We start from the raw sequence: 26570 nt of genomic DNA, 5'->3' as shown, positions 1-26570 counted from the left end.
CACACACACACCTTAGTAGTGCTTGCCTTTGATGGCTGAGATCATGTCAAACCACTATCATTATTCCAAGTCGCAGTCATCCATTGTGGTGCATAGATTTCCATCTCCATCTTTGATAACTCATGTGAGTCTACATGAAGGAGACTTAAACTACGAGTAGTGTAGCCACTTTAGTTTGCATGGTGTAATAGATCACTGGATTGATGCTTCAAGTAGGCACTTTCAATTAACTCTGTGACAATATGTTTACATAGAACACAGTTTATTTTGGTGGCATTAATGAACAGCAAAACAGTTTAACAGTCTGTGATCAACAATGAACTACATATCCCTTAAGGCGTTTCTGAAGGCATTCCTCTCTGCTCTCACCTCCCTTAACCCTGAGTATGGAACATCTGCTTTCTCCATTCAGTTGGAGCATGCTATTTTAATAGCTCTGGGCATCTTGCCTTGAAAAGGAGAAAAAAAAAAGCTTTTGGCCGGGGGCCCCTGGCTTTCTCATTAGCAGTCTCTCCCAGTGATGTATAGGAGGCCAGAGCTTTGCTGAGAGAGTTCTCACTGGTCAGCCTTTGCCTTTGTGGACTGCAGCCTTGACCTGTTCCCACCTCACAGTGTGTGTGTGGCTGTGTGTGTTTGTCTGTGCACGGAGCGGTCATTTCCATGAGAAAGAAGTGAAGAGAATGGACAGGGGCCACATTTTCTTTTTCTCTGAGACGGCTGCAGACACGGTACAGGGGGGCACAAGGGCGACCTCATCCATCATGGTGAGAATAGCCTGGAATTATCGGCCAGTGTTTCTGGACATCATGTGATCAAGAGATTCTTGACAAAGGTCATCTAGGGTAGAGAAACTTGGGGTGGGCCCTTTAAGAGATATTTGAGTCGGCTAAATAAAGTTCATGGTGCAAGTTCCAAATTTCTTTTATGACTAATCTATTTATGTGCTCTTTTGCACTATTTTAGTCATGAGTCACATGAAGTATGGTTCATATTTCTACACTACAAGTATCATTATCTATATCACGAGGAGCCAGTAGAGAAAGTAACTAAGTACATTTGTTTGAGTACAGTTATGAGGTACTTGTACCTTACTTGCGGATTTCCATTTTCTGCTATTTCATACTATCACAACATTTCACTAAAAAATATTGTACATTTTACTTTTCTACATTTTGTTAAGTAGATGTAGTTACAAGTTACTTTGAAGATCAAGATTAAAATACAAAGCATACCAACAGGTCATAAAATATGCATTACTGTAGATTAAAATACCAAAAAATACCAAAAGATTTCAAATTGTTAAAAATGTCAACCACCACACAGAACATTAAAATGCTGCTTACATGTTGGTGCATCAGTAATAATGTATAATACCACTCTTAGAGAGGCAAATGACTTAAAGTACTTAAACTGGCAATTGACAAGTTCTTTGCTTTAATGTATCATTAGGAAGAAAATAAGAGAATAATGATACAATCAGTGTTTAGATGGGTTCCCTATAAACCTTGTTTTCACCATGCTATTTTTTTTATCTGCAACCAGCAACTTAATCTACTTGGAAAATGAAGGCTAACTGGTGATCCACTCAGTCTTAACCACTGAGTAACATCATTGGAGGCAAGTTATCAGTTTACATGCATCTTCCTATCAAGCCACAAACGGCTTTATACTACATTTTTCACGTATGTAGTGGTACTCAGCAAGACCTGTAAACACACTTTAATGTGTAAAACTGGTGCACTTACCCTTTAAAAGTAGGTACATTTTGAAAGCAGATCTTTTACTTGTAATGAACTCTTTTTATATCAAGGTATTGCCACTTTTACCCACAGTAAAGTATTTATTTTTACCATTTGAGGCCAACAAGCTGCAAACACAGCGTTGCCTGATGTGTCTGAAAATGATGCTGATGAGGAGTAAGAGTGATCATAAAACCAGAAAAATGAGTTGAAATTTGCTAAACAGCTCTGTAGAACTGAAGCAAGCTGCACAGTCAGGTGATAATTCTCTACACATTTGTCATAACAACTGAAACCATTAATATTATATATAGTTCTTTGTCATTTGTTGAATTGTTGATATTAGAACCTGACTGATATATCGGTCGGCCAATATTGGCCTATTACAGATATATCTGTATGTGCATATATGTTACTCAATGAACACCAATATGAAAGTTATTGTTTTAAGAGATAATAATGCAGTAAGGGATGATTGGGATGATTTAAATTATTAAATTCCCTATAAAGTTTACTATTTCAGTGCACTGGTGTCATTTTAGATTACACTTTAGTTTATTATTGAACTGTAAAATCCTGCCTACATTAATATCTTTGGCGCAAGGGTTTGATTACCACAGTTGAGGGATCATTGCAAAATCACCTGTCATCACCTTATATCGTATCAGCATTGGCCTCAAAAATCAAGTGTTGTTTAGGCTCTAGTTGTTATAGTCTCATTGATAGAGCAGCCTACAGTAAAGGCTCTAAATATAATCTAAAGAGCATGATATTTCATATGTGTACTAGACAGTATTAATTTTATACTTGGTAGCCTATTTAACAGTTTTTTTCGAGCATATTGCTTTGACAACATTACAGTGTGGTTCATGTTTTGCTGTCTTTACAATATCATCCATCCTCCCAAAATCTGTAACAGCCTCACATTTGTTTCTTTTTGAAGCACAAAGTATTAGCTGCATACTTCAGCAATTACCTTGGAAATATGAGCTCCAGCCTCCTGACCATCCTCTGTGGAGGTTTGGAGAACAGAACGGGGGTGTGGGGGCGGGCCGGAGGGCGGTGGGCGGAGTTAGCGTCTGCTGTTTTGGTTGGTCGAGAGTGACGTACCTGGAGCCACTTCCTGGTCTGTGTGCTCTCTGGGAGGAGGAGAGGGAGACTGCAGTGTTGTTAGTTTGAACAAAATGGCTGCGAGACCACTGTCAACGAGAGCTCACTGAACGCCTACCATGACTGTCCGCTCCGCTGTCTGGATCCACACAGAATGTATTTCCCCGGAGTCGTTTCTCACTTTGCATTCGCGGTAGCCAGCCCGTCGCTAGTCGTCCAGCTGGCGACCTAAACAGAAAAAAAACAAAAAAATTTCTTTTGCACTTTAAAACAAGTTGGCTGGCTGGCCGTCTTGCTCTAATACGCGAGAACTCATCGGCGATTGTTTTTACCGAAAACTGCCCGTTTTCTCTCCTGACGGTCGACGACGTACAACGCCAACCAGCGCTATCGTTAGCTTACACATTTTAGCTGCTTTTAAAAGTCATTTTATTCGTGTCCGTTTTTTTCCTTTTTTTTGTTTTTGTTGTTAGTGGTGCTTCATTCCCCTCGCCGCCCCCCATTATATCGTGACGTTTTAACAAACTGTTTTTCGACGAGTGTAATTTTACGGCATATTTTTTATGTCTCTTTTTTGCTCAAAGCATTTAATTACCATACTTGCTGTGTGTATATCTGGCTGAGTAGCCGTTGTTTACCTCGGTATCTTGTCACAGAGCTGCTTCAGCGGCAGTCGGCTTATCTGCCAAGTCTGACTTTAACTGCGACTGAAATCTCTGCTCCATCTCTTTACGGGTAACTTTAGAAAAGACATCGGAGAATGCTTTTCTGCATCTTTTTTTCTGCCATGCACCGACTCTTCACTGAAAGCTGCCAAAGCTGTGTTAACGCAAGGTGAGTTTCAAATCAGTAGCGTTTTTCTATTTTGATAAATTCATGAATGTCATTGCTGATCGGTGTTTGGAAAGAGCAAGAGAAAAGTGGACCGAAGCTAGCTGTGATGTCGAATAAATAAGCAAAATACCTAACAATATGGTAACATTATGTTTCATAGCATCAACTTATGTCTCTGTGATATATCTATATAAGCAACGCCAAGCCCCATATAATCAAAACACCCATTAACGATTACCTGTGCTGCCACAATGTTTATATTCAGGTCCTTAGAAATTATTTTAAAGTCAAACACATTTTTCTGGGTGGTGAGCACCCAAACACCCAAAGGATTTTTGAGGGGAGTCCCCCTGCAAAATTAGAAATCTGTTTTATGTGATGCTTGATTGGTTGATTTCATCGAAGGTAATCTCCCATGTGCTACCTTCAGACATTCATCATAAGGTTGAATTTGATCTGTGTTTATCTGAATGGGCTTGCTGTTGAAAATGTTGGGAACTTTTGTGTTATATCATCGCTCCTTCATGATTGGCTGAGTGGACTGGAACACACTCTGTACATGTGAGCGTGTAGTGTGATGGTTTCTCGAACTGACTGAAGAGAAGTGCCTTGCCTTTTCCAATGTTTTTCGTTGTTATATGACAATGGTGTGCCAATAGGTGCTATCTATTGATGGATCATTGATAGGGTAGAACTGTATATATATTGAAAGCATAGTTACACTTTTGTTGGATGTTTTGTTTTCTGGCCGTAGTTCTCAATGTGACAGAGGCGCAGTCTTACATTTATCCAAATTTTTCAGTTGTCACTCCTCTTAAGTCTTTGGTTCATTCTGGAGCAGTATCACAGCACATATCTTGCACACTATTGTACATTCCTCTACACTAATTCCAAGTACATTATTAAACATAGCCGTCCTGTCTCCCGTCCCTGCTTTCCTCCACCCCCCGGCTCGATGAGAAAGCCGGGGATTCTGATTGAACTGTCGCCTTCCATTGCATCCCCCCTTCCTGCATCTTGTCCCCAGGCACTGGAGTATAGCTTTTAATATCTCCTCCATGTCTTAATTGAAGTACATAATTTCCCGTTCAATTTCAAACCCCCTTTTTCCTTCCCCCCTCTCTGACATCTCTGTCACCACAGTCTTATCTCTATCGTCACACACCAGTGAGGTGATGAAATGAAAAATGCGCGTGAGCGGCAATGGCACACATACATGTGCACATTTGCAGTCGGATGGGGAGACTGTTCAAGAAATTATTTGTGTGTGCGGTACATACACATTCGCATGTGCACCTTTTGTGCCTGTGGCACGTCTTGGAATGTTGTCGCACATGTTATGTGTTGATGTTGTGTGTTAGAGTCTGAATAAGCCAGTGAAAACACACGTGGGGATGCCTGTCGTTTTTGCCATGGGAGTGTTTGTGACCATTTATGTTGAGCTCAAAGGCCTGGCAGTTGTTTAATTCCTTGCAGTTGTTAATCAGGTCGCGAGCTGCCTCCTGCAAGCCCTAGACACCCCAGCTGACTCACAGACGCACACACACAGAGCCCTCTTCTTACCCGGGGTCAAGGGTCCTCCCGTATGCACGCCCATCTTTCCACAAGGCTGAAGAGCACGCAGTAAGGGGGTAGGCTGTGAAAAGATGTTGCAGGGGCCTGCTGGTGTGTATGTGAAACCAGTGAATAGGGAGAAAGGAAAGACCTAAAACCTTGTAAGAGGAGGAAGAAGCAAGTCTGCTTGTTTTCTTAAATACCTTACAGTTGGGCTTACCCTTCCCAGACACAGCTGCACCATAGCTACCACTGCGACCGCAGCAGGTGGCTCATCTGGAGGGCACTAGGGCAAATTGGGGGTGTCTATGAGCGTTAGGTTACCGGCATTGGAGTTACCCACGAACAAGAAATGGTATACAATGAAGTTGTAAGCCTTGCTTCTCTTTTTTTGAATCTTCTTACAAATGTTCAATCCAAGGAGTATAAAGGGAATACTTGTCTTTATTATTTTTGGTTCTAAGACAAAGCTCTGATAATCTACGGAGAACATGGATCAATCAAACCATGCCAACATCTGCAAATCCGGACACATAAATTGCAGAACTCTAAATGATCTCAGCCTTGACCTGTATAATTGGTTCCTTCCCAGTGCGAAAAGACCCAAAGTGAGAGATTCAGTCTCTCACTGGGGCCCAGACTCAATGAATTGTATTACTACTTTTGCCATTTTGGCAGCGCTCTAGCAGGAAACCCATAACCCATATTGGCTCTGGATCCAACCAGGCTGTAGGCTGTTGGCATCAAGACATTGTTTTGATTCGATTGTATTGTAACAAAGCCATGAGGACAAACCCTGGCAGCACCTCCCATCTGCAGCCCCTTATCGGAGAATAGGCAGTGTCATTTGTTTAAAAGGAAACCCAAAGCTCACTTCCCCTCGTCTGACCCTTTACAGACAAAACACAAGCACTAGTCCGGTCCCCAGGTTGCTGTCATTAGCCTGGTTTACAAATGTAACTTGTCCTGTGTCACTGCATCCGACATGGACATTGTTTTGGTTCTTCTGTTTTGAATTTTTATTTCTGTTCGGCAGTAAGTCTTGAGATTTCAACCAAACAAAAAGTTACTTCTATCCCTCGTCAGACGTTTTCTGTTTGCCCCAGGAAATCCCACTTAGTCGTGCTTTTGAAAAGTGGCTTGTGTTTTCTATCCCTTTCCCCCCGTCATTGACCTTAGCCCAGGCCTGACCGTGGTAGTTACTGAGCCCGTGATTATGAGGCTTTTCAAACAACTGGCACAGTTCTCCCGATAGATAACACGCTTAACACTGCCGCAGGGTGCTGCACCAGTAGGGAGGCGTTGACAGTAGAATCAGCTGGATTCAATCAGAGGCTGCCAAAAGCCATTACCCTCTTCCTCTCCTCTATGGGTGGCTATTTGGAAGGTATATGGGGCAGTGTAAGGGCTTGCCAGACGGTTGTGTTTGGTGAGGCCATTGTACTAAAGCAGGAGTGTTTGTGTATGTGTTTGAGAGCTAGCATGGGGGGAGTGTGGTGTATATTGACCATGATGTTGAGAGTAGTAGAGATGGGTAACCAGGAAGGCAGAAATTCTTGGATGGACATCATCCTGAAAACAAACGGTCACAATCAGTCATTTTCACTTCCAGTGAAGTGTCCAGACTGACTTCGACATTCACAAGTTGACTGTCAGAGGTGTGTTGTGATTTGATTTGATTTATTTTTTTAGTATGTCTATGACTGAGCTGTACAAGATTGGTCAAGTCTACATTAGATAATGTCTCAAGAAAACCAGTGTTGCAGTTGAGGTGACTGGGGTCTACATGGTTCACCACAGGTCTGACACTGATCTGCTTTGTTATGTGAAAGTGATCTCATGTTATGATAGTCATAATCTTATTTTGTAGTGCTCCAATCTGTAAATTTAACATTTTCTGATTGCAAGTTTGTAAGAGTGTAAGCTGCACTCACTTTTTATATGGTGCCATACTTCGTCATTTTTCAGAGGAGGGTTTGAAGTAATGTTTTGGTCCTGTTTGGAGGGCAGCCACCAGGTATTAGCTTGTGACCAATGGTCCTCCTGTTCTTTATTACAGTGCTTATGCATGTTGGAGGTATAGGAGAGTTGTAACCGAAGAGTCCTATGGGTGTTGAGGGGGGAGTTAGGGCTCTGTGTGACCCCCTCCTTCTTGTCCAACTTGTGTGCCAATAGAGGGGGCAGGGGCTTAGGGGGCCCCACCAGGGGTAAGCCAGGCCGGGATGGAAGCAGGAGGGTGGGGGAGGCGAAGCTCAAACCGGCGAGCTGCTGCCTGTGAGTCTTGGCAGGGGTCCAGGGGAATGTTCAATGTGCCGAGTTTCAGGGGGGGGTGCCTCCTTTCCTCCCTCTGCTCCATGTCGGCTAATTGGAGAGACGTGAAGAGAAGGAGAGGGGCATCACATGGAAGCTGACAGAGAATATGCAGGACATCCAACCCTACAGTGTTCTCTTTTTCCTGCTCCAAACCAGCATTAGACAGCCATACTCATTATGTAAAAGGACATAGGCCCTACAGCACTTCCAAAGCTCTCAGTTGAGGCTATGTAAATAGCACTAGTATGCACTGCCTTGTCCCTATGCTAGGGCCATGGCTTAAGCTAGTCAGCTCAGGTCATTTGTTTGCTGTGCGGACTGTTTTGTCACCTTAATATCAACTTGAGAGAGAGTCAATGAGGTTCAAGTGTTTACTTTTACTGTATGTGTATTTTGTTAGTGAACTTCGTTTGATGAAGCAGAACTGCTGAAAATGATCAACAGAACATTTCTTGTGATGTTTGAGTTGTGACCCAGTTGAATTACAAACTAGAATTTCTCATGGGCAGATTAAGTTTTAACAACAGAGTTTGGCAGAGCCTAATTTATATTAATTAAGGCTCTGTGTATCTGAGGATAGCTAAGAATTGGGACAAGTAAGCTGTTAGCCCAACACATCACATTGTGCCTTCTCAACTAATGTTTTGATACTGAAATGGCTGTATTAATGTTGTAGTATTCTCAGCATGTATTAAGAACTATGTTATGGTTAATGTTAAGGAATATCTGCAGGGTGTAACTGAAGTTATTGAGGGTGTAGGGTGACAGATGCTTTTTCTCAATAGTTGAATAAAACAAAAGTAGCCCGGTTTTACTATACTGTAGATAGAAACTAGTTCATGCTACCTTTCAGCTTCTCTGCTTTTTCTTGTCTTCTATTCGGACCTCCTTATATCAGAGCGGATTTTGTCTAAACTAATCACAGCACTTATTTTTCTGTCTGTCTTTTAGGGTCTATGTCATTGCTTTCACTGTTGGCCAGGCAATTGTTGACTGACATTTTGTGTGGCGGACTATGTCAAAGTAACCTTCACGGGAGTAAAGCCAAGCTGCTTTGCTCATTTGTCCTATCATGCATCGTGTGTGTAGGTATGCATCCTTTGATTTAGTTTGGCTCTTCTGGTCTTGACAGTTTGATGGATGCTGTGCAGCAATTGAAACAAAAGTTAGAGACCATTCTCAGATCCTACTTATGTCTAACTCCTCCCAAACATCCGTTCAGGGATGCATAAAAGCTAACAGTTGCACTGAGTTGTGAGCACCGTTTCCTGAACAACAAAATACCATCGATGCATTTTTCATCTTTTTTTCTTTTTATACAAATGCATTCTGTGGCTGTGGCATAAAGCCTAAGTAATGACTGCCACTCTGCAGTTAGAGGTGCTCAGTGTTGGCCTATGGTATCAAGTTTGCGGTGTTCCTGCTTAAGGTTAATCATTAGAGGTTAGCTATTGTTTTAATGCAAATAATGCTTCTTAACTATCCAGACCTTCAGACAGGGATTCACCTCACAGCCTCTAAGCTGCCAGGCACCCACACACATTAAAACAACTAGGCGAAATATGCAGGCATATGCAGAAAATGCACAACCACATATTCTCATGAACACAAAGCATTCACAAGCAAAGACAAACGCACACACCAACACGCTCGACTTGACAGCTTCTTCTTGAATTCAATAAGCTTTAGCTGTGGTGCTGGCAGGGAGCAGGCCTGCTTGGTCTTGTGCATTGTGCTGTTTTCCTATTTAATGAGCTGCCATCGTGTTAAAGTTTCATATCGACTTGGCAGAGGAAGCAGCCAAGACACTGAGAGCTAATTTTCTGGAGGCAAACCTCAAAGCTGTTATTTATAGCTCGAGTCTGACTCGCATGCTATCTGATTCTTTGACTTTCTTTCTCCACCTTGCGTCCCCCTTCATCGCTGCTCTCCACCCCCCGTTCGCCCTCAGTCTTGGTCCCCCCCCCCCCCCCCCCCCACCGTCTACCAGTTCCAACAACCATGAATATTTCTGACACAGTTCATGGAGCAAGTCCAGTCCCATAGCTATAAAGTGTGCTGTGTATTTTCACAAGCCACTCTCTCCACCTGCTGAAAGCAAAGCTGGTATGCACAGAATGCTTGCAAGCTCAGCGGCCAGAGAGACTGTTAGTGTGACAGAGCCATGGAAACACCCACCAACAGCAACATTGTTATTACTGCTTATCAACTGTGGAATTTACAGGCTTGTTTTCCTCGTGCCGTTCAGGTCGAGTAAACACAGACACAAGCCCACAGACATTTGTGAAGGGTAGTCGGTCTGTAGCAGGATTTGAGGAACTGTTCCCCAGGTGAGGGCTGTCCATGATAATATTCCATGTAATAATGCTCGAGAGCCCTGTGGCTCCTCTAATGCCACAGGAATGGGTGTCTTGCTGAATGGTAATGTTGGCAGAGAGCGAATTTACCACATTCTGTGGCCACAACCTTACCATATTGCTGTTTTTGCCGAAAGAGGAAAGTCCTCTTCATCTTTCTCCTCCCTCCTCTCCCCCTCCTTTGTGATTGGTGTGTTGTGTCTGCGGTTGATCCGACAGTCGTTCAGAACACGTGAAGCTGCATGTTTTCCTTGCAGCTCTTTCCCTTTGAGTTTCTGTTTCGTTGTTTCCCTCCTTTTGTCTTTACATGCTCTTTCTTCTCCCCTTCTCCTTATTCAATCACCCTTGCATGCTTTCCCCCCTCACCCCTTGGTTTTTCCGTGCATCTCTTGATACAAGCGATCAAGGTGCATGGATATTTCAGTGTCTCTTTCTCCCATTCCCTGTCTCTCCTTGTCTGCCAGCCTCAATAGTGCTCCGTTCATTTTTTTTTCAACTCCCCCATTTCTCCAGTGAGGATTCTTTCTGTCTTTTCCCTCTTCCAGCGTAGTCTCTTCTTTCTCTCCGTGCCCTGTCTGGTTCTCCGGCGGCTGTCGTTCTTAATTGGTGTTTCTCCACGTCTGCTTTCATCCTCTGCTTGTTTTTTCCTTTCCTCTCATCCCCCCCATCCTCATCTTTCCTTCTCCTCCTCCCACCTCCCTCTCCTCCGCATCCCTGGCGGAAAAAGACAGGCATCAGACAGACTGCCTCCTGCCTGTGCACATCAAGCTTCCCTGTGTGTTTCTGTGTGTCTGGATTTATGTGTGTTGTGAGTTTCTAGCCCTTTTCATTCCTGTATGGTGTATTCCTGTTGTCATGACTCCTTCTCCTATAGCTTAGCCCTATAGTCTCAGGATATGCAGCACAGGAAGAGAGGATACTGCCTCACTGTGCAATTTCCCAGCGGCCCCAGTTTTGAGACTTGGGATGTTTTCCTACTCAACCTTGTATTCATAAGTGAAGCCACTAAGTCAATGTAGGATAACCGGATAGGTTAAGCTTTAAGATGGAAGAAGGCAGAAAAAGTCAGTCACTCATATGCTGTTTTTCCTGTAGAATTGCTTTTTAAATGTGAGGGGTTGTTGGTCATTTTTGCTCTCAAGGCTTCTCTTTGTGCCTATTCTAGCATCAGATCCAGTAGAGATTTGCATGCATGTTATATTACTGAGACTTGGAAGAGAATATGAATGTAATGTTTTAAATATCTATTCATCCAGTACAAAAGGTGCTTAGCCTAGTTTAGCTAGAACTGGGCGAAAAGGCTAGCTTAGACCTGGCAGTCTATTCCAATAAATTAAAGCTATTAACGTGTTAAATGACCATATCAAATATATATAGATATTGAATACATATTTATAGCTTTGGATCATACAACATGTGAATAAAAAGGAAGCATAATTTTTTTAACTTATTTTCTCTTTTTAAGGCTAGCCATTAGCCAATAGGGCAAGAGTTAAATAATCACTGTCTCAGTTACTGGCTGCATTATGCCAGCTAAGGTGATCTAAGCCCCTTTAATATTGGAGGAGACTGAATGACACACTGTGGCCATGTAGGTCAGTAACCTCAAAACAGGACATAGTTTGCCTAATTGCAGTGTCATACTGCCAGCGAGGGTAAACCTGATGCTGGGAGGCAGCACAGAGACACCACAGGGTCAGTGCTGAGGAGGTGCTGGTGTCAGCAGTACTCAGTGAGAGAGGGAGAGAGACAAGGAGAGGCAGGTAAGTGTATATGTGGGAGCAACAGAGGTCAAGAGGGAAGCTAACTTTGGCAGTAACTACGTCAGCTCAAAAGACAACTGTCCACTCTCACATTTCACATAACAACTGTTCTATCAGATTGCCTCCAGCATTACAGTACAAAAACAAAAATACTGTTTAACTGCAAGTTTTCCATGAAATTAGATTTGTACTCCTATTTTGGATTTCCCCAGTCATCTGTTTTTATATAGTTAAAATACTTTCAATGCTATCAAATGTGAATATTGCATTGTTTTACACATGTGGTATTGAAAAAGTATCTAAGCATCAAATTACATGGTCAGCCCTTGTAGAGCAGCTAATGGTGAAAGAAAAATCCAGCACACAGCCAGTTTTTCCCCCTTTCTCTGCTTGCGTGCTGTTGCTGTCTTCCAAGCACCAACCCTTCCTGTCCTCTGTTTCCTTGTACGTGGTATTTTAGTGTTGAGTAGGTTTAGGAAGAGGCTCATTGCAGTTGGTAGCTGTGTGTTACAATACATGATAGATGGCTCGGGGGAGGCTTGACAGGCTCAAATAGCGGAAAAGAATGACTGACAAATAAACTACTGCACATATACTGCATATACTGCATATAATTATCTGAATGCTCACAAGCATCCGCACATAATTTGAACTCCTATTTATTACCTGAGGGCTGCTTTCCCCTAGCTGCTGAGATAGCACAATGACACACACACAGACTCCTTAATATGAAAAATAGGACTGTGTGAATGCAAGGGAGAAGGAGGGAGAGAGAGAGAGCATTAGAGAGCAATGATAGGCGGAACAGGGAGTGAAGAAGAGAAAATCCAGATAGAGGAAAATAACATGATGTAGGAATATCTCCTTTCTTTCATTTTACCCTGCTGCCTTGGCCACTCGTCTGGTAGTCCTCCCAAGCGTTTGGCTCTAAACTAACTGTTGACAGCAGTTTTTAATGACTCTCTTCCTCCATCTCTCTTCTCTGCCCATCAGTAAGTCTGTCTAACCCTTGACTACTTTCCGTCTCTCCCATACTGTCATAGAGATATTACCACACCATCAGACAGTCTCTGCGAGGCTTCTCCAGTCTGTTTGATTGACAGTCCCCTTCCCCCTGCCAGTGGGCAGCACAGCAGGGGGCGGGCCTTGCATTAATCAGCTGTTATGAGCATTATGATTCATTCATACTTTCAGATTTTGATTCATATCCAAGGCCCTGTGTAGGCACATTTTATATGTTGTGTTTGGTTTACTTGTTAGGGACAGTACACATTAATCAACATTAGGGTGTCAACTACTCATTTTCATTATTGATTAACCCTTGAATTCGCTTTTTTTTCTTTCAATTATCCAACTAAGGGTTTGATCTTTAAAATGTCAGAAAATAATAAAACATGTCCATTGCATTTCTCCAAGCTCAAGGGTGATGCCTTGAATTCACTTGTTGTTTTCTTAAAATACAAAGATATTAACTTCATTATTATAAAAGACAGAAAAAAGCACATTCTCACTTTTGAGAAGCCTAAACCAGCAAATGTTTGACATCTTTTGCTTGATTAATTTCTTTTTAATGATACATTTTCAGACCACATTGTAATATCATCATTTAACTATTAACAACTGATAAAACGAGACTGAGACGAATTCCATTGTTCATCGTAACATGCACAGCTAAGAAACTTGGAGTCTATCCAGTTCACAGAGATGAAGCACAATTGCTATTGTACAAGGCAGACACGCATGTGTATGTGTGTGTTTGTGTACAGTAGGGGTGTTCCTAATGACTAATAATTTCCCTGGCGTTTTGCACTGAGGTTCAAACTTAGACTTTTCCACTCGTCTAACAGTAAGACAACAATCAGAAAACAGTCAAAACTAAGCACGATGTAAACCATAAGGTTAAACATTGTCTGGAAGAGTAATGCATATATAATAGAATTAAAAATATTGCATATATTATAGTAGCGGTTGGTTGTGTAACATCTTGCATGCATGAGTGAACCATCGTTGTTGATGATCATATTTTTTTATAAGTATGATTTGGACTAGGAAGACATTTTGGTGCTAATTGTCACAATAAGTTTAACCGACAAGTATTTCTGGTGCTGTCTAGAGAGTGACAAAATTTTATTGACTGGTCGTCTAGTCAAGTCGAGCACATCCCTAGTGTGTATACATGTACTTTTATCAGGACGGCCAGCAAAAAAGAGCCAGGCCATTATTTTAGACTGACATAGTTATGATTGAATCTCTTTCCACATTTTAGAGAGTTCCATCATTGATTTGACATGAGATGGTGTTGTATTATAGATTAGTTTCCATTGCACTTGGTGAAGTCTAAATACACACACATTCTGCCCCCATGGCCCAAGTCATGCTTCTAATAGTTTCCAGGAGCTGTCACTAAAGCTGAGCCAAAGGAAATACAGGCTGAACTGAAGCACTTAGTTTCCCTGGCCCCCGGGCTAGGTATCTAGCTAGTTTGACTCACGCCCACTGGAAACAGATCTTTTATAAAAACGGCTTCATGTCTTACTCTGTAAGTCTGTTGGCCTTTGCGTCGACTTCCTTTCGGTCCCTTTTAATCCTTTTTCTTTTTACTTTCATGCTGTTTCCTGCTGTCCTTAAACCAGCCCTTTTACTTTGGCCTTCAGTCTTACTGTTGACTCTCTCTCTTTCCCTCCCTCTGTCTAAATCTCTCACATTTATAAATGTACCTTTTTTATGTTTCATTTCTTTTTTCATTTTCCTTTTTCCCTTTTTGCACCCACCCACCACCCCCACCCCTTCCTCTTTTCCTTTTCAGTTTTGACCATAAGGGAAAGTGTTCCTCTGAACTGCCTGATGTGATTTTTATTTGAAGTGATGATTGTGGATGGAAGAGGTTTTCCAGACACTGAGTGCACTTTGGCTCTGACTTACACATGGATCAAAAGGAAGGGGTTGAGAGTTTATATGCGCATTATGCGAGTGTCTGTTTGCAAACATTATCGTGCACATTCTTTGGTGCACTTGGTGGACAAGATGAATATGCTTCGGTAGTGTGTGATGCACACGGGTCCACATAATTGTAATAATAAAAAAGTGAAGGACAAGTAAGCATTTAAGTGGATCCTAGTTCTTTTCCTTCATGCTTCACTCATTACTCTTTCCCTTTGTTCTTGGACAGCTGAGAGAAGCTAGCGACAGAAGAAAGAGAACCATTTGATGGAAGAAAAGAAAAAGAAAAAACAAGAAGAAAAGACCAAGACGGACGTCGCTCAGAAAAAGGTGAAAATGAGGCACATGTTCACACAACTTACCTATTAAAGAAGCTGTGCATATCTATTTTGTCTCTGCTAGCAGGAGTTAAGTTGGCACTGTGAGTGTGAGCTATACAGTAGATCTTCAATCTTTTCTAATCAATGGCTTTACATGAAATCAATAGCTTTGGCTGATTTCTATGCAGAAAACTTCCGGTGAACTAACAACTGAAGTTGCCATTAAATGGAAAAAAATGGTTTGAGAAGGCACACTATTTGCTGTTCTGAATGATCGTTAAACTTCAACCTCCCTGTATTAAGTTTCTAAGTTCTTTTCTCTCTCTCTTTTCCTGCAGGCTGCTGATCAGAAACCCAAAGGTGAGTGTCATGATCAAGTGAACTGCACCCCGTCATCTGCCTCATTTTCCAAAACTGCATTCCAACCTCTGATTATACATTAATCAGCTCTGATTAACACACGCTGACCCAGAAAAGGCATACACACACACACACACACATACATATATTATACACGCATTATACACACAAAGCATTTAGCGTTCTTGTACCCAGATGGACACACACAGTTTGCACATGCATGCACAATTGTGCCGTTTCACTCTCTGTTTCTCAGACACACACACATGGGCACACAGGCTGCAGAGCGAATACTGTGGAGTGTAATGCAGAGTGATGCAGAGTGACGCCCAGTACGCCCGCAGCACCAGGCAGTGAAGCATGAGGGCACCCAGACAGCACACTGAGTGTGATGTGGGCAGGGGGATGGGGGATTGAGGAAGGGAGGGTAGTACTGAAAGAACAGTGTCCTCACGTGCCCTGGTGTTCTCTTAAGATGCCCAATTCGATTTTATCTTTGTATTGCTGAAAAATTTGTTTCAGTTTCCTTTGAAATGTCAACAAAATACCTGGCACTACATCTGTTGCTCTCAGTTGTCTCACAGACAGACATGTGAATTGTTGAGGTGAGAGATTTATAAACATCTGTCTAATCATTTGAATTGACACCACTTTTTAAGAATAGATTTAGACTTTAGAGTTAGGTTTGACGTTGGTGTTTAGTGGCATGATTAAGGGAACTAAAATCTACAGGAATGAATTCAAATAAATGAGTGTTTGTGTGAGCCAGTGAGTCAGGTCCTAAGCAGATTATGAGGCCATATCTCCTCCATCTTTGGCCCTTTAATCTTCCTGTTGTCCTGCATTATGTCTCTGCTGTTAGACCTGAATTTTTACGCATCTTGGCCAGGGCTCATTATCATGCATTGCATCCTGCTTCATTGTCTTTCACCCATCATCACTCTGATCTGATTCCTGGATTTATAGTTGGAGATGATGTAATAAATGCAAAATGCTTGCAACACATTTTGTAATTTGAGTGATCCAAGCAAGGTGGCTTTGTCTGTTAGCGCCTGTCCTTCCCCCTTCTGAGCAGCAGCATGGCCATCTGGGTATGACTGTTAGGCTTCAACAAGGTCACCATATCTTGCCCTGAACTATAACCTGTCTATTTAATTACCCTCCCCATGCTTTACTGCCCTGACTGTGAGCTCAGCCTATTAACCAAGTTTCAAAGCTTCTGCACGAAGCTAGCCGCTTCTGATTTGAATAAGCATTTAGTGCGACTGTTCTTGTGCTCAAGTTGAGAATAAATCAGTGCTTTATTATGATTCAATTAAAAAAAATGGAAGAATATCCGTATTTATAGTAGTCTGACAAAGGATCCTTAGCACAAGTATTTAGAGAGCAACAGACAATGTTAGGAGAGAAGTAGATTTAATGTGTGCAGTTTTCTTTTTTATTTATTTACACAGGCTTAGTATGACTGCTCCTTTCCAGGAATACCCTGCTTCACACTAACATAGTTCATGTGTCATATTTGTTGGATGCTGAACACTTTTACTTGAGCAATTATGGTTTAAATGCCTTGCTCAGCAGTATATTGCTGAGGGGTGCCTTGTGTTTAAACATTCAGTTGTAACTACAGCACTACAATTGTGATTGCTCTTGTTTTAGCTCTGTACTGCAGCACATTGGATTTGAAGAGAGTTTCAAGTGCAGACCTTCAGCTGCTGTTGAGACTTTTAATATTGAGAGTAGATGAACAGTTTGGGGTTGTGGTAACAAAATAGTCCTCCAATTTTAGTGGTATGATAGTCATTGGACAAGTTCCAATGGGTGGAAGACAGGTGGGTGACTTTGGTTATAATTTAGGTATAGAAAACCTCATTGGTTGTCTGCTATATTTGTTTATGACCTATGTGCTTCTGCATTCTAAAATACAGGCAGTATATATCAAGCCCACATTCACATATTCATTGTTTCATTTAAAATCCAATGTGCCGGATTAGAGCCAAAACAAGGGAAAGGGTATCACATCCTAATACTTTCTAACTACAATGTATAATATGCGTATGTGGGCCATACCAAGTTTTGCTAGCTGGAAAGGCAAGGAAAGGAAAGGAAATGCTGAGAGTCCAAGGGGAAATTTTGAAAACTCTGTGTGTAAGAGAGGCCCATGGATGGGGGCGCAGCTATGAATGAGAAGGAGGGAGAAGGAAGGAAAGGAGAGGAAGTGCAACAGGGCGTTCTGTGGCCAGATAAAAGCAAAAATGAAGGAAGGAAAGGCAGAAAAGGAAGTAATGAAGCAGTGAGTACTTTAGACAAGTGCCAAAAATGACAGTCGGGAGTCAATGACAGCACTAATATAGAAGAGGACTAATGACATGGACATTTATTTTATGGTATGTTTAATGAGAGATGGAGAGGGAAAGCGACATAGACTGAGAAAGTGATTGTGTGTATGTACTGAGTATTCATGCAGACAGAAAGATGAAGAAAAGTAAGGGGAAAGAGGGCCCATTTGAGACTAATTGTTCAGCAAACCATCAGGACCTTTGTGAGTTTGCTCATAACCTCCCATATGCATTATCTCTTAAAAGGAGGGTGGCATCAACTGAAATGAGTTGAGTTTTAATGCGTGACACTAAATAATAGAGGTGTGTGTGTGTATGCGGGTGGAGAGAAAATCAGTATGCGGTAGTGATTTGTGCCTTTCCATCCATATCGGTGAATTCTGCCTTCCTTATACACTCTCTGAAATTCATAGACACATGCACACCACCTCCCCCCATCCTCGGCATCTTTTTCTGCTTTCCTCTCTGCAGGCCTCCTTGGTCTCAGGCATTTCAATTTGTTTGCGGTAATCGATCTCGGCCCGGCGCGCTCATATGTATGAAAATGAGATAAAGCTTCCACGCAGTGGAATTAACTTCTCTGCCCCCCATTAGGCATGGAGCTTCACCGAACGCATGGTTCCAGGAGCCAGTGTCCCACTGCCCCAACCCACCTCCCCCAGACCCACACACACAGGCTGGACCTGTGACGCAGAGCCCTCCAAACCCTCCCTCCTATTCCCCATTACCTCAGAGGGATGCTGATTATTCACCCCCAGTATACACGCACATCATCACAATCTCTGCCACCACTGCAATCACGATCATTTAGTTGGCCACCCTTAACATAACATGCACATGCCAAGACACACACATGCACACACACATGCACCCATAGAGGAGTGTGTGACAAATGTACATATTTTTCTATAGTCTGATTCACAGACTGAAGGTGTAAGCCTGCCATTGGGCAGCAATCGTTATGGGAAACAACAACCTACAGAGCTAGCAATCTACATGCTGAAAATGGCAAGTTACCCCAACCCTAACCTGGACGCGACCAGTATGAATGCAAACAAGCTAGCAGCTGTTAACTTTTCTTTTGCAATATTTTTGCCATTTTAGTGTAGGGGCTGGTCTCCCCACGTGCAAAACAAGCTCTTACTGACATTAATTTGGAGGTGCACTGTTGCTGTATCCTGGGTATAGCGCTGCCCAAGACAAATGTCATTGATATAAAGACATAAAACAAGCCAGAGCACTAAAGAAAGTTCTGGCTATGTAAGACTAGTATCTGCCTAGCTGCAAAAGTATGTTTCTAGATGCCCACAGTCACATTAAAACACATTCCTCCCTACAGCAACTCTGAAACTTTCAATCTATTCTCAAGCTGAAGCAAATGCTTACATTGTGGAACTGCAAAACAACAAATAGCAGTAATATACCAGCCGTGGTGGCTCTTGGCATGCACATATCCATACAAATATTATGGGAGTTATGAGAAAACATAGCCCAAGCAGGAAGTTACATGTGTGGCTACACAAAAGCACAGAAAGCCACAGTAATACCACAGCGTGCCTGTCGCATTCCCACACCCTGATAATCAGAAAATCTGCATTCTCCATCTTTGCTGCTCGCTTACTTCTCACTGGCGAAAGGTTAGAGAACAAACTTAATGCCTGTCACTGCCTCGTCTCGCTCTCTCTCTTTCCTCCATACTCGCGCCATTTCTTCCGCCTGTTTCATTTTACCCTGGACGTGCTTGGCCTCCGCGACCACATCTGAGGAGAAACATATTTGCTCGGTGTCACCGCGGCGATAACAGCATTATATTTTTCAAAGTGGGCTAGAGACACACATAAACACGAGTGCGTCGTATAATTCTGCATTGGATTAATTTGCAATTTCACATGCTATTAATTGCGTCAAACACTTTCGAAAGGGAATTTTCATGAATTGCAATCTAATTAGAGGCTAATTTACTTTAGCGTGAGGCCTGCTTTTCTCTTCTGTTAACCACATTTATAAACACTCAATGAATTAATAGTAAATAGCTCGTGAATTACGTCCTGTGGATTTATGACTGCCGAGCATAATTGTTTTTCCTCTACCCCCTGTGTGCTCACCCCGCCTGCATGTCAAATGCTAGAGGAGAGTGAGGGATGGAGGGGGCAGAGAGAAAGGAAACAAGAGGGGCGCCACACACAAACTCAAACAATGCTTTCTTCTCTGCATATTTGTGTTGTATGATCACTCACAAGCTGATGACAAGAGAGTCCATTTGGTGCCTCGTTCCCCTCCCCTGTCATCTACTCCTCCGCCAATAGTGAGCTGCTTCATGTCAAATATCAGGCAGATTAATAGGATGTAGCTCAACTGATGTGAATGACAGTACAGCCTGGGCTGTAAGGTTCAAAGACTGCCTCTGTACCTGCATAAGGGGCTCCTCTTGCTCTTCCCTCAGGCCATTGTCAAACAGCACTTAGACCGTAGAAGATTAAACACCACATAATACTTCTACCAGTTGAATTTGACTTGATTAGATTGTTACTATTAATCGTATATAGTGTAAGGTTGAAATGCCTTAGATTAAAACTTGTATCATAAAAGACCTACGTATGAGAAATTTTCATTGGGACCCAAATGAGCGGTTCTCCAATTTCCTACTATGATCCAAGTATGACCCTGGGGCTCTAGCCATGAGAGACCACATATCTCATTTGTGTGTAAGCATCTTTGAAAATACCTCACATCATGCTATATATTTATCAAATTCAAAAGATATGTCTCCTCAGGCAGTTGCTGCCCTCAGGCACTGACCTCAGATGGAGGTGTGGTATGATCCTGTTAAAGCCCTTTACCCAGAGCGTGAGTTAGCAACTATTAGGGCTAAAACAGCAAGAAAAGGGGTTTCTTGGGGCAACTAATCTTCTCAGGGCCAGAGAGGCACAGCTGAAAGAGTAAAGAGCCTGGCATAGGGAAGAGGGGCGGGGGCACTAATCAGAGAGAGAGGGTGGAAGAGGCGTGGCATGGGAAGAGGTCACAGGAGGCACAGGGGGGGTCACAAGAGGCAAAAGGAGTTGCGTTAGGCAACTGTCAGTCTCAGTAGCAAAGGCCCGATAAAGGAAGGGTGAGGGGTGAGTAACATTGCCTTTATTTTGTGTGCAAGTGAGGGTGTTTTTCCCTACTAATACTGACAGATGGGATCTCGTAGAGACACACCCATGTAACGCTCCCTCGTGCATGAACACACACATACATTTGCCTTCTATGACTTAAAGGTCCTCTTGTAGTCTTATTTCTGTGTGGTCCTGTAGTTACTTTAGGTATTTATGAGGGTTGCAATTTGCTTCAAATTTATTTACTTATTTACCTTGTTTGCAAAAATACACGACAAAATGTTATAAAATTTCAATACAACAGAGATTAGTGTTTTCTTTTTTCCATTAAAATAAATATTTATTTATTTAGAATTTCTACAAAAGAGAATATAGTCACCAATTCTGTCAAAATATTGAGTCATGTAATGTAATGAGTAACTACTTCCATGGTAGAGGGAGAAGCAGTCATACTGCTGTTGAGATGAGTAAGGAAGCCAAAATCTGCTTCGACTGAGTTTACGGAAGGAAATGAGAGGTGTGATATAAATGAGGTCATGAACTCAGTCTATGCTCATGTTGTTTTCAGTGTGTGCATTGCATGCATATGACAGACCTATCTATTTGTGCCACTCCTCCATATTGTTTTGATCCTATTTCTTGAACAAATTGAATGGTTTTGCTTCTTTCACCAAGGCACACCAGGAGTTTCCTCACCTTGTTTTCATAAGCGAAAATAAAAAATTGATGCATACAATAAAGCTGCTTGAAAGCAGCATGTATAAAATACTTGTACACATGGATGTAAACCCACTTTAAGACATGCTGCATTTCCCTTACCTTCCCTGAATGTTAGCTCTTACTGGATTAAGAAATGCACCATTGTGTAGGGCATAGAGGCCTGTGCGTTGTGTCCGTCCCTCCCCCTTCTATAAACAGGGCTGCATAATAAAGTGGCTCTGCAGACAATAGACAGAAGGGATGTGGGAACCTGCGCTGCCTGGCACTAGGCTCAGGGAACAAATCACAGTCATTCTTTACAATAACAGACACCTACCTTCTTGCCTATTATGCCGTGTTCATGGATTTTCTAATCTATATCTGATTTCTTCAAGCATTTCCCTCTGCCTTGAATACTTTCCCCCTTCATCTATGCTCACTTGCTCTCTATTCTTAAACCATTGCTCTTTCTCCCGCTCGCTCTCATTGTGTGTAATTAACCATTTAGTGTGAAGAAGGGCTGTAATTAAAAGTTTGGCGCAAGGTTGCAGAGAGCGCCTCAGCTGGAAGGTTTAATGGAATTTACAGTGCACTTGATACAAATGCTTATTTAATTGGCTTTCCTTTTCAGCTTCAATTAGAGGTACTAAGGCCACCACCACCACATAAAAGTCGAAATTTTGTTTTCACAACAATATTGTAAATATTTTTGTATTTACTTTGGCCAATTGGTCAGTTTTTCCATGTTTTTGTCACTTTATATAAAGACTAAGCAAAATATTAATATTATATCTTTCTTTTGATATGAAAATATTTATAGTCTTTGATTTTGGATATCATTAGTGTTTTTTCCTGGTTTTAAAGGCTGTGTCACAATGAAGTGATGTAATTTTCTCAATTTGTCAGATTATTCTACTTGTGATAATACTTTCCTTTACCCACTCAAAAATTTCATTTTGTTAATATTTTGTGACAGTACCAGAAGTCATCTCTCCAGTATTGTCACAGTGTGTTCTGTATTATAAATTGGTTTCTTATTAAGAATCTATTTTCTAAACTGCCAATTAGGGATGTCCCGAGCCGATCTGCTGGATCGGGATCGGGGCTGATATGGGCATTGTTTCACTGATTGGGATCGGCAATTTTGAACGTGGACCCAAGCCCGATTATTTTTACGTCAGCTGTAAACGGAGCACAATTTGTGGCAGAACGCAGACGCAAGCGTAACGTTACTCTTGCAACCCTGTGGATAAAATGTCTGCAGTGTTGAAATATTTTAAATTAGAAAGCGAAAGCAGTCCAACGGCGACATGTAACATCTGCAATATGACCGTTTCGCGAGCTGGTAACAAAAGAGCTGCATTTAATACTACAAGTTTGATACGGCACATAAAAAACAAACACTCAAAGGACCACAACGAGTTCACTCAAGCAATACAGGCAAAGGCACCGAAGCAACAAACACTCACGGATACTTTCAAAAGGAAAGAGAAATATCCTTGAGACAGCGACATGGCCAAAAATATTACAGAGAAGGGAACTGAATTCATCGCTCTGGATAACCAGCCCATCTCTGTGGTAGAGGATCAGGGTTTAGTTACTGACTTTGTTTACTTGGTTGTTTTTGTTAAAAAAACAAATGAAAACCAATGTTGCAATAGCATATGCAGAATAAGAAAGAGCCATATGAAAGTATTTACTTTGATTCAACAAAATAAAAAAACCTATTAAGGAACAGCTTGGATGCAGGTATTTTTTTCTTAATGCAGCTGTATTATCTAGGAAAATATTAGTTAGGGCTAAGTATCGGATCGGGACTTGGTATCGGCAGATACTAAATATTAAATCACTCGGATCGGGATTGGGGTAAGAAAAACCTGATCGGGACATCCCTATTGCCGATATCTAATGTGGTAAAACGGATAGATTGTAGTCAGCAGTGGAGTATTCTGTGTCTTCACCATTTTTGTGGTAGGAGGGTGATTACTCATCATTTATATAAAGCTCCAGATGTGTGCAGTTTCTGACTTAGGGACATGTCAGATGGTAGATTTCTTGAAAAGCTTCCTGTAAGTAGATAATTATAAAAACATGTTTGATATTTGAGGGTGTCAATTAGTAGTTATGGACAGAAACTTCACCCACAGCAAGGGCTTAATAAGCAGAGAAACCCTGCGTAAGCCGTGAGTCATCCAGTTGAGTTCAAGTGCAACCTCACTAATTTACTGTGTGGATTTCATTGCCTTTCACTGGCAGGGAGTGTAACCAGCATAACCTTCACTTTCCTCATTTAATGTTTTATAGACACACTCTCATCTGAGGGATTTCCCCACTTTCTTCATTTTTTTCCTTTCATAGTCTTCTTTTATAAAACCCACCCTCACCTCTTCAAATGCACTCACCCATTCATCATGGCTTAAAGAAAGATCCCTCCTCGTCAAAATAAAAGATTTGTCTCATTAAATGTATTTATGTTTGTTCAGGCCAGAGGGGAGCTGTGTCTCCAACATATACTATTCTTCTCTCCTCTTAAAAACACATTACACATTCAGGCTGCTATTTTCGCAGTCCCATTTGTGTGTGTATGCACACATACACACCTTCCCTCTCAGGAGAACATTAATTCTCACTCATACACTTGTTAAATACAGATTACTCCATAGTTGGTTACACATTACCCAGCTGGATAGTGTTCTAGCAGCACTTATTTTTTGCAAACATAGAATAATCTAACTGAACAGGTTTATGACTGTGGCTTTAAGTGAATCGTGTTTATTTTCGAGAAATGTGTCACCGCCTGTGCACAAGAAATTAGATGTGGTCATCTGCAACATAAGGGAGTTGCAGCATGAATAAACGCTCACACACACAAACGCAGTCAGTATGAAGCAGGGTGTGTATTAGGCATGCTGGAGTGTTTGTCTTCTGGGCTCATCTGCTTCCTCTACCAGACTGGTAGCAGAAATAAACAGTGAGCTGGCTTGAGTACCACCCATATGTGTCTTTTTTGACCAAAAGGTTCTGGGTGGGAACTAGGACATCCCCAAGAGCTCAGGAAGTTCCTTTCGTGAGTTTGTGTTTGTGTGATTTGGCAATTTAGACACATAACAGATTGAAAAGGAATTCCTTTTGTCTGAGACTGCAAGCTATTGTGTTACTACAATGTTTTTCAGACAGGAGATGTTTAAAGGTGGAGTCGATTTTAAGAGGCAGAAAGCCAGAATGTACGTGTTTGAAGAAGGTTGCCTGCTAGAAGTTTTTTTTTTTTTTTTTTTTGTGGTTAATTTTCTGCTTATGTGCATAACCACAACAGAACAATTAGTAAAGACAGTCAGCTTTCAGTTTTGTTTCTTGCTAGTCCAGACTTGGCTGCATTATCATGTAAATAAAAAGAAAATTTTAATTTAATTCCTGTCTAGGGATCCAGTTTGTGCCTTTAATCTGAATATATTCTTCACACAAATTTCCACAGACTTCTGTTGGTGCAGTGAGCAACATCTGAGAATACTACCTAGAGTGCAAGTCCAGGAACCAAAACTCGAACTAAGTTTAAACTTTCCAAGCTCTTTGAGAGGTTACAGGGTTCCTTTTGTCACTGTCGTAACACCTAACAGCAGGAGAAAAGAAACAGAGATGGGGGACCAAAAAAATGTGCACTCGGTAGAAAAATTGGTTGGAATTGGAAGAGATGAAAGAAAGTAAGCAGAGAGAGAGATTTGGAGTGGGGAGATGGAGGACTGGAAACAGGGAATTGGCAAGGTAAAGAGACAGAAACAAGACAGGGGAGAAAAGAGACAGAAACACAAGAGATGAGGGATCAAGATGGATAAAGGCCCAGAGGGAGAATAACGGAGAGCACCGAGCTGAGAGACAGGTAGACACAAAAAAGAAAGGGAGGGGGAGAGAGAGAGGGAGAGAGCAGTGAGGTTTTGGAGAGACCGGCTGATGGAAAGACAGAGGTGGTGGTGATGGGGGGGTTGAAAATGGAGTGGGGGAGGACAGAGAGGAAAGGAGGCAGGGCAGCGTGTATTCACCATCCCTCTGTCTGATTGGCCGAGGCAGCATCAGGCGGGCTGAGCTGAATTTAATCAGAGATGTGCGTCACCAGCTGCAGTTCCAAGCCAACAGCCAGCCAGCCAGTCTCTCTCTCTCTCCCTCTCTGTCTCTCCGTCTCTCTGCATGTGTGTTTAACTAAAATTTCGGTGATGAACAACTGTGAAAGTGCCTTTTTGTGTGTGTGTTTTTTTTTCTAGAAACATGGAATGGCACACACGTTTGTGCCTCTGTGGAAGTGTGTGTGCGTGTGTGTGTGTGTCTCTGAAGGGCACTGAAGATAAGAGAGGAGAGTTTTGCGTTAAAATACTTATACATGATAGTTCTGTCTGTGTAGAAGTGTTTTGGATTTGTCTTTGTTAATGCAAAATCGAGTTTCCCTACATATCCCTGCTGGTTCTGTGTGTCAGCAGGTAGGCAGCCATCTGGATTAGTGTCATGATCACTAAGAGGGCCTCTGTTTTTAGCCGTGCTTTCAGACAAGCTCTTGGCAGGCACAGTGAATACCTCTGCGCTCTGAGTTTACTTTAACCTCCAGTGTACGGCTGTGTGTGAATGTCACGGTGTGGTTAATTGCCAGCATTGCAGCACAAAACTGCTGTACCAATAGTTAAGTCTCTCGTACTGGACAGAGCGGCGTTTTAATTAACAAACTATTTCTATGTCATCTAATTCCCACTGTTTCGTGGAGCTTGTCAGTCATTGGCTGTTGGCAGCCATTATGAAAGCAGCTATTTCTGTGCAGCAGGGAACTCTCAGCTAAAGTACTGCTATACCACATCTAGTTTGGTTTCCCTTTTCACCTGAACTCACACTCATAGGTTCATATACTCGCCCCAATCATCCTCTTCAGCTTCCTTAATAAGAATTATTCAGTACATATAGGTCAGGCAGGTTTTTTCTTCGGTCTTGCAGCACCCTGGAGAGGAAACTTTAGCCAGGCCAATCTGTTTGGTTGCTAGCTATCCAGGTCCCGCTAATAATAACACCTTTCAAGCTAACGCTCAATTAGACGGCTGGCTGGTCACTGCAACCACAGGGAAAGGGTCAAGCCGAGGCCGAAGCAGCAGGGAAAGGTGTGTTTGTGTGTGTGG

The 26570-nt window shown here is 42.0% G+C and overlaps 1 protein-coding gene across 1 annotated transcript in view; it reads left to right on the top strand.

Moving 5' to 3' along the window:
- Positions 1 to 2974: 2974 nt before the first annotated feature.
- tnrc6c2 (trinucleotide repeat containing adaptor 6C2) overlaps positions 2975 to 26570 on the top strand; it is a 57425-nt gene continuing 33829 nt past the window's right edge. Inside the window, exons 1-3 of the mRNA XM_073468928.1 lie at positions 2975 to 3683; positions 14840 to 14940; positions 15269 to 15290. Of these exons, the coding sequence (XP_073325029.1) occupies positions 14878 to 14940; positions 15269 to 15290 (85 nt within the window). The 5' untranslated portion in view covers positions 2975 to 3683; positions 14840 to 14877. The remainder of the gene's footprint in view (positions 3684 to 14839; positions 14941 to 15268; positions 15291 to 26570) is intronic.

The sequence above is a fragment of the Pagrus major genome, chromosome 1 (genome assembly GCF_040436345.1).
Source record: "Pagrus major chromosome 1, Pma_NU_1.0".
Lineage (NCBI taxonomy): Eukaryota > Metazoa > Chordata > Actinopteri > Spariformes > Sparidae > Pagrus > Pagrus major.
The sequence above is the reverse complement of the archived record's forward strand: the minus strand, read 5'-3'. Positions and strand labels throughout refer to the sequence as shown.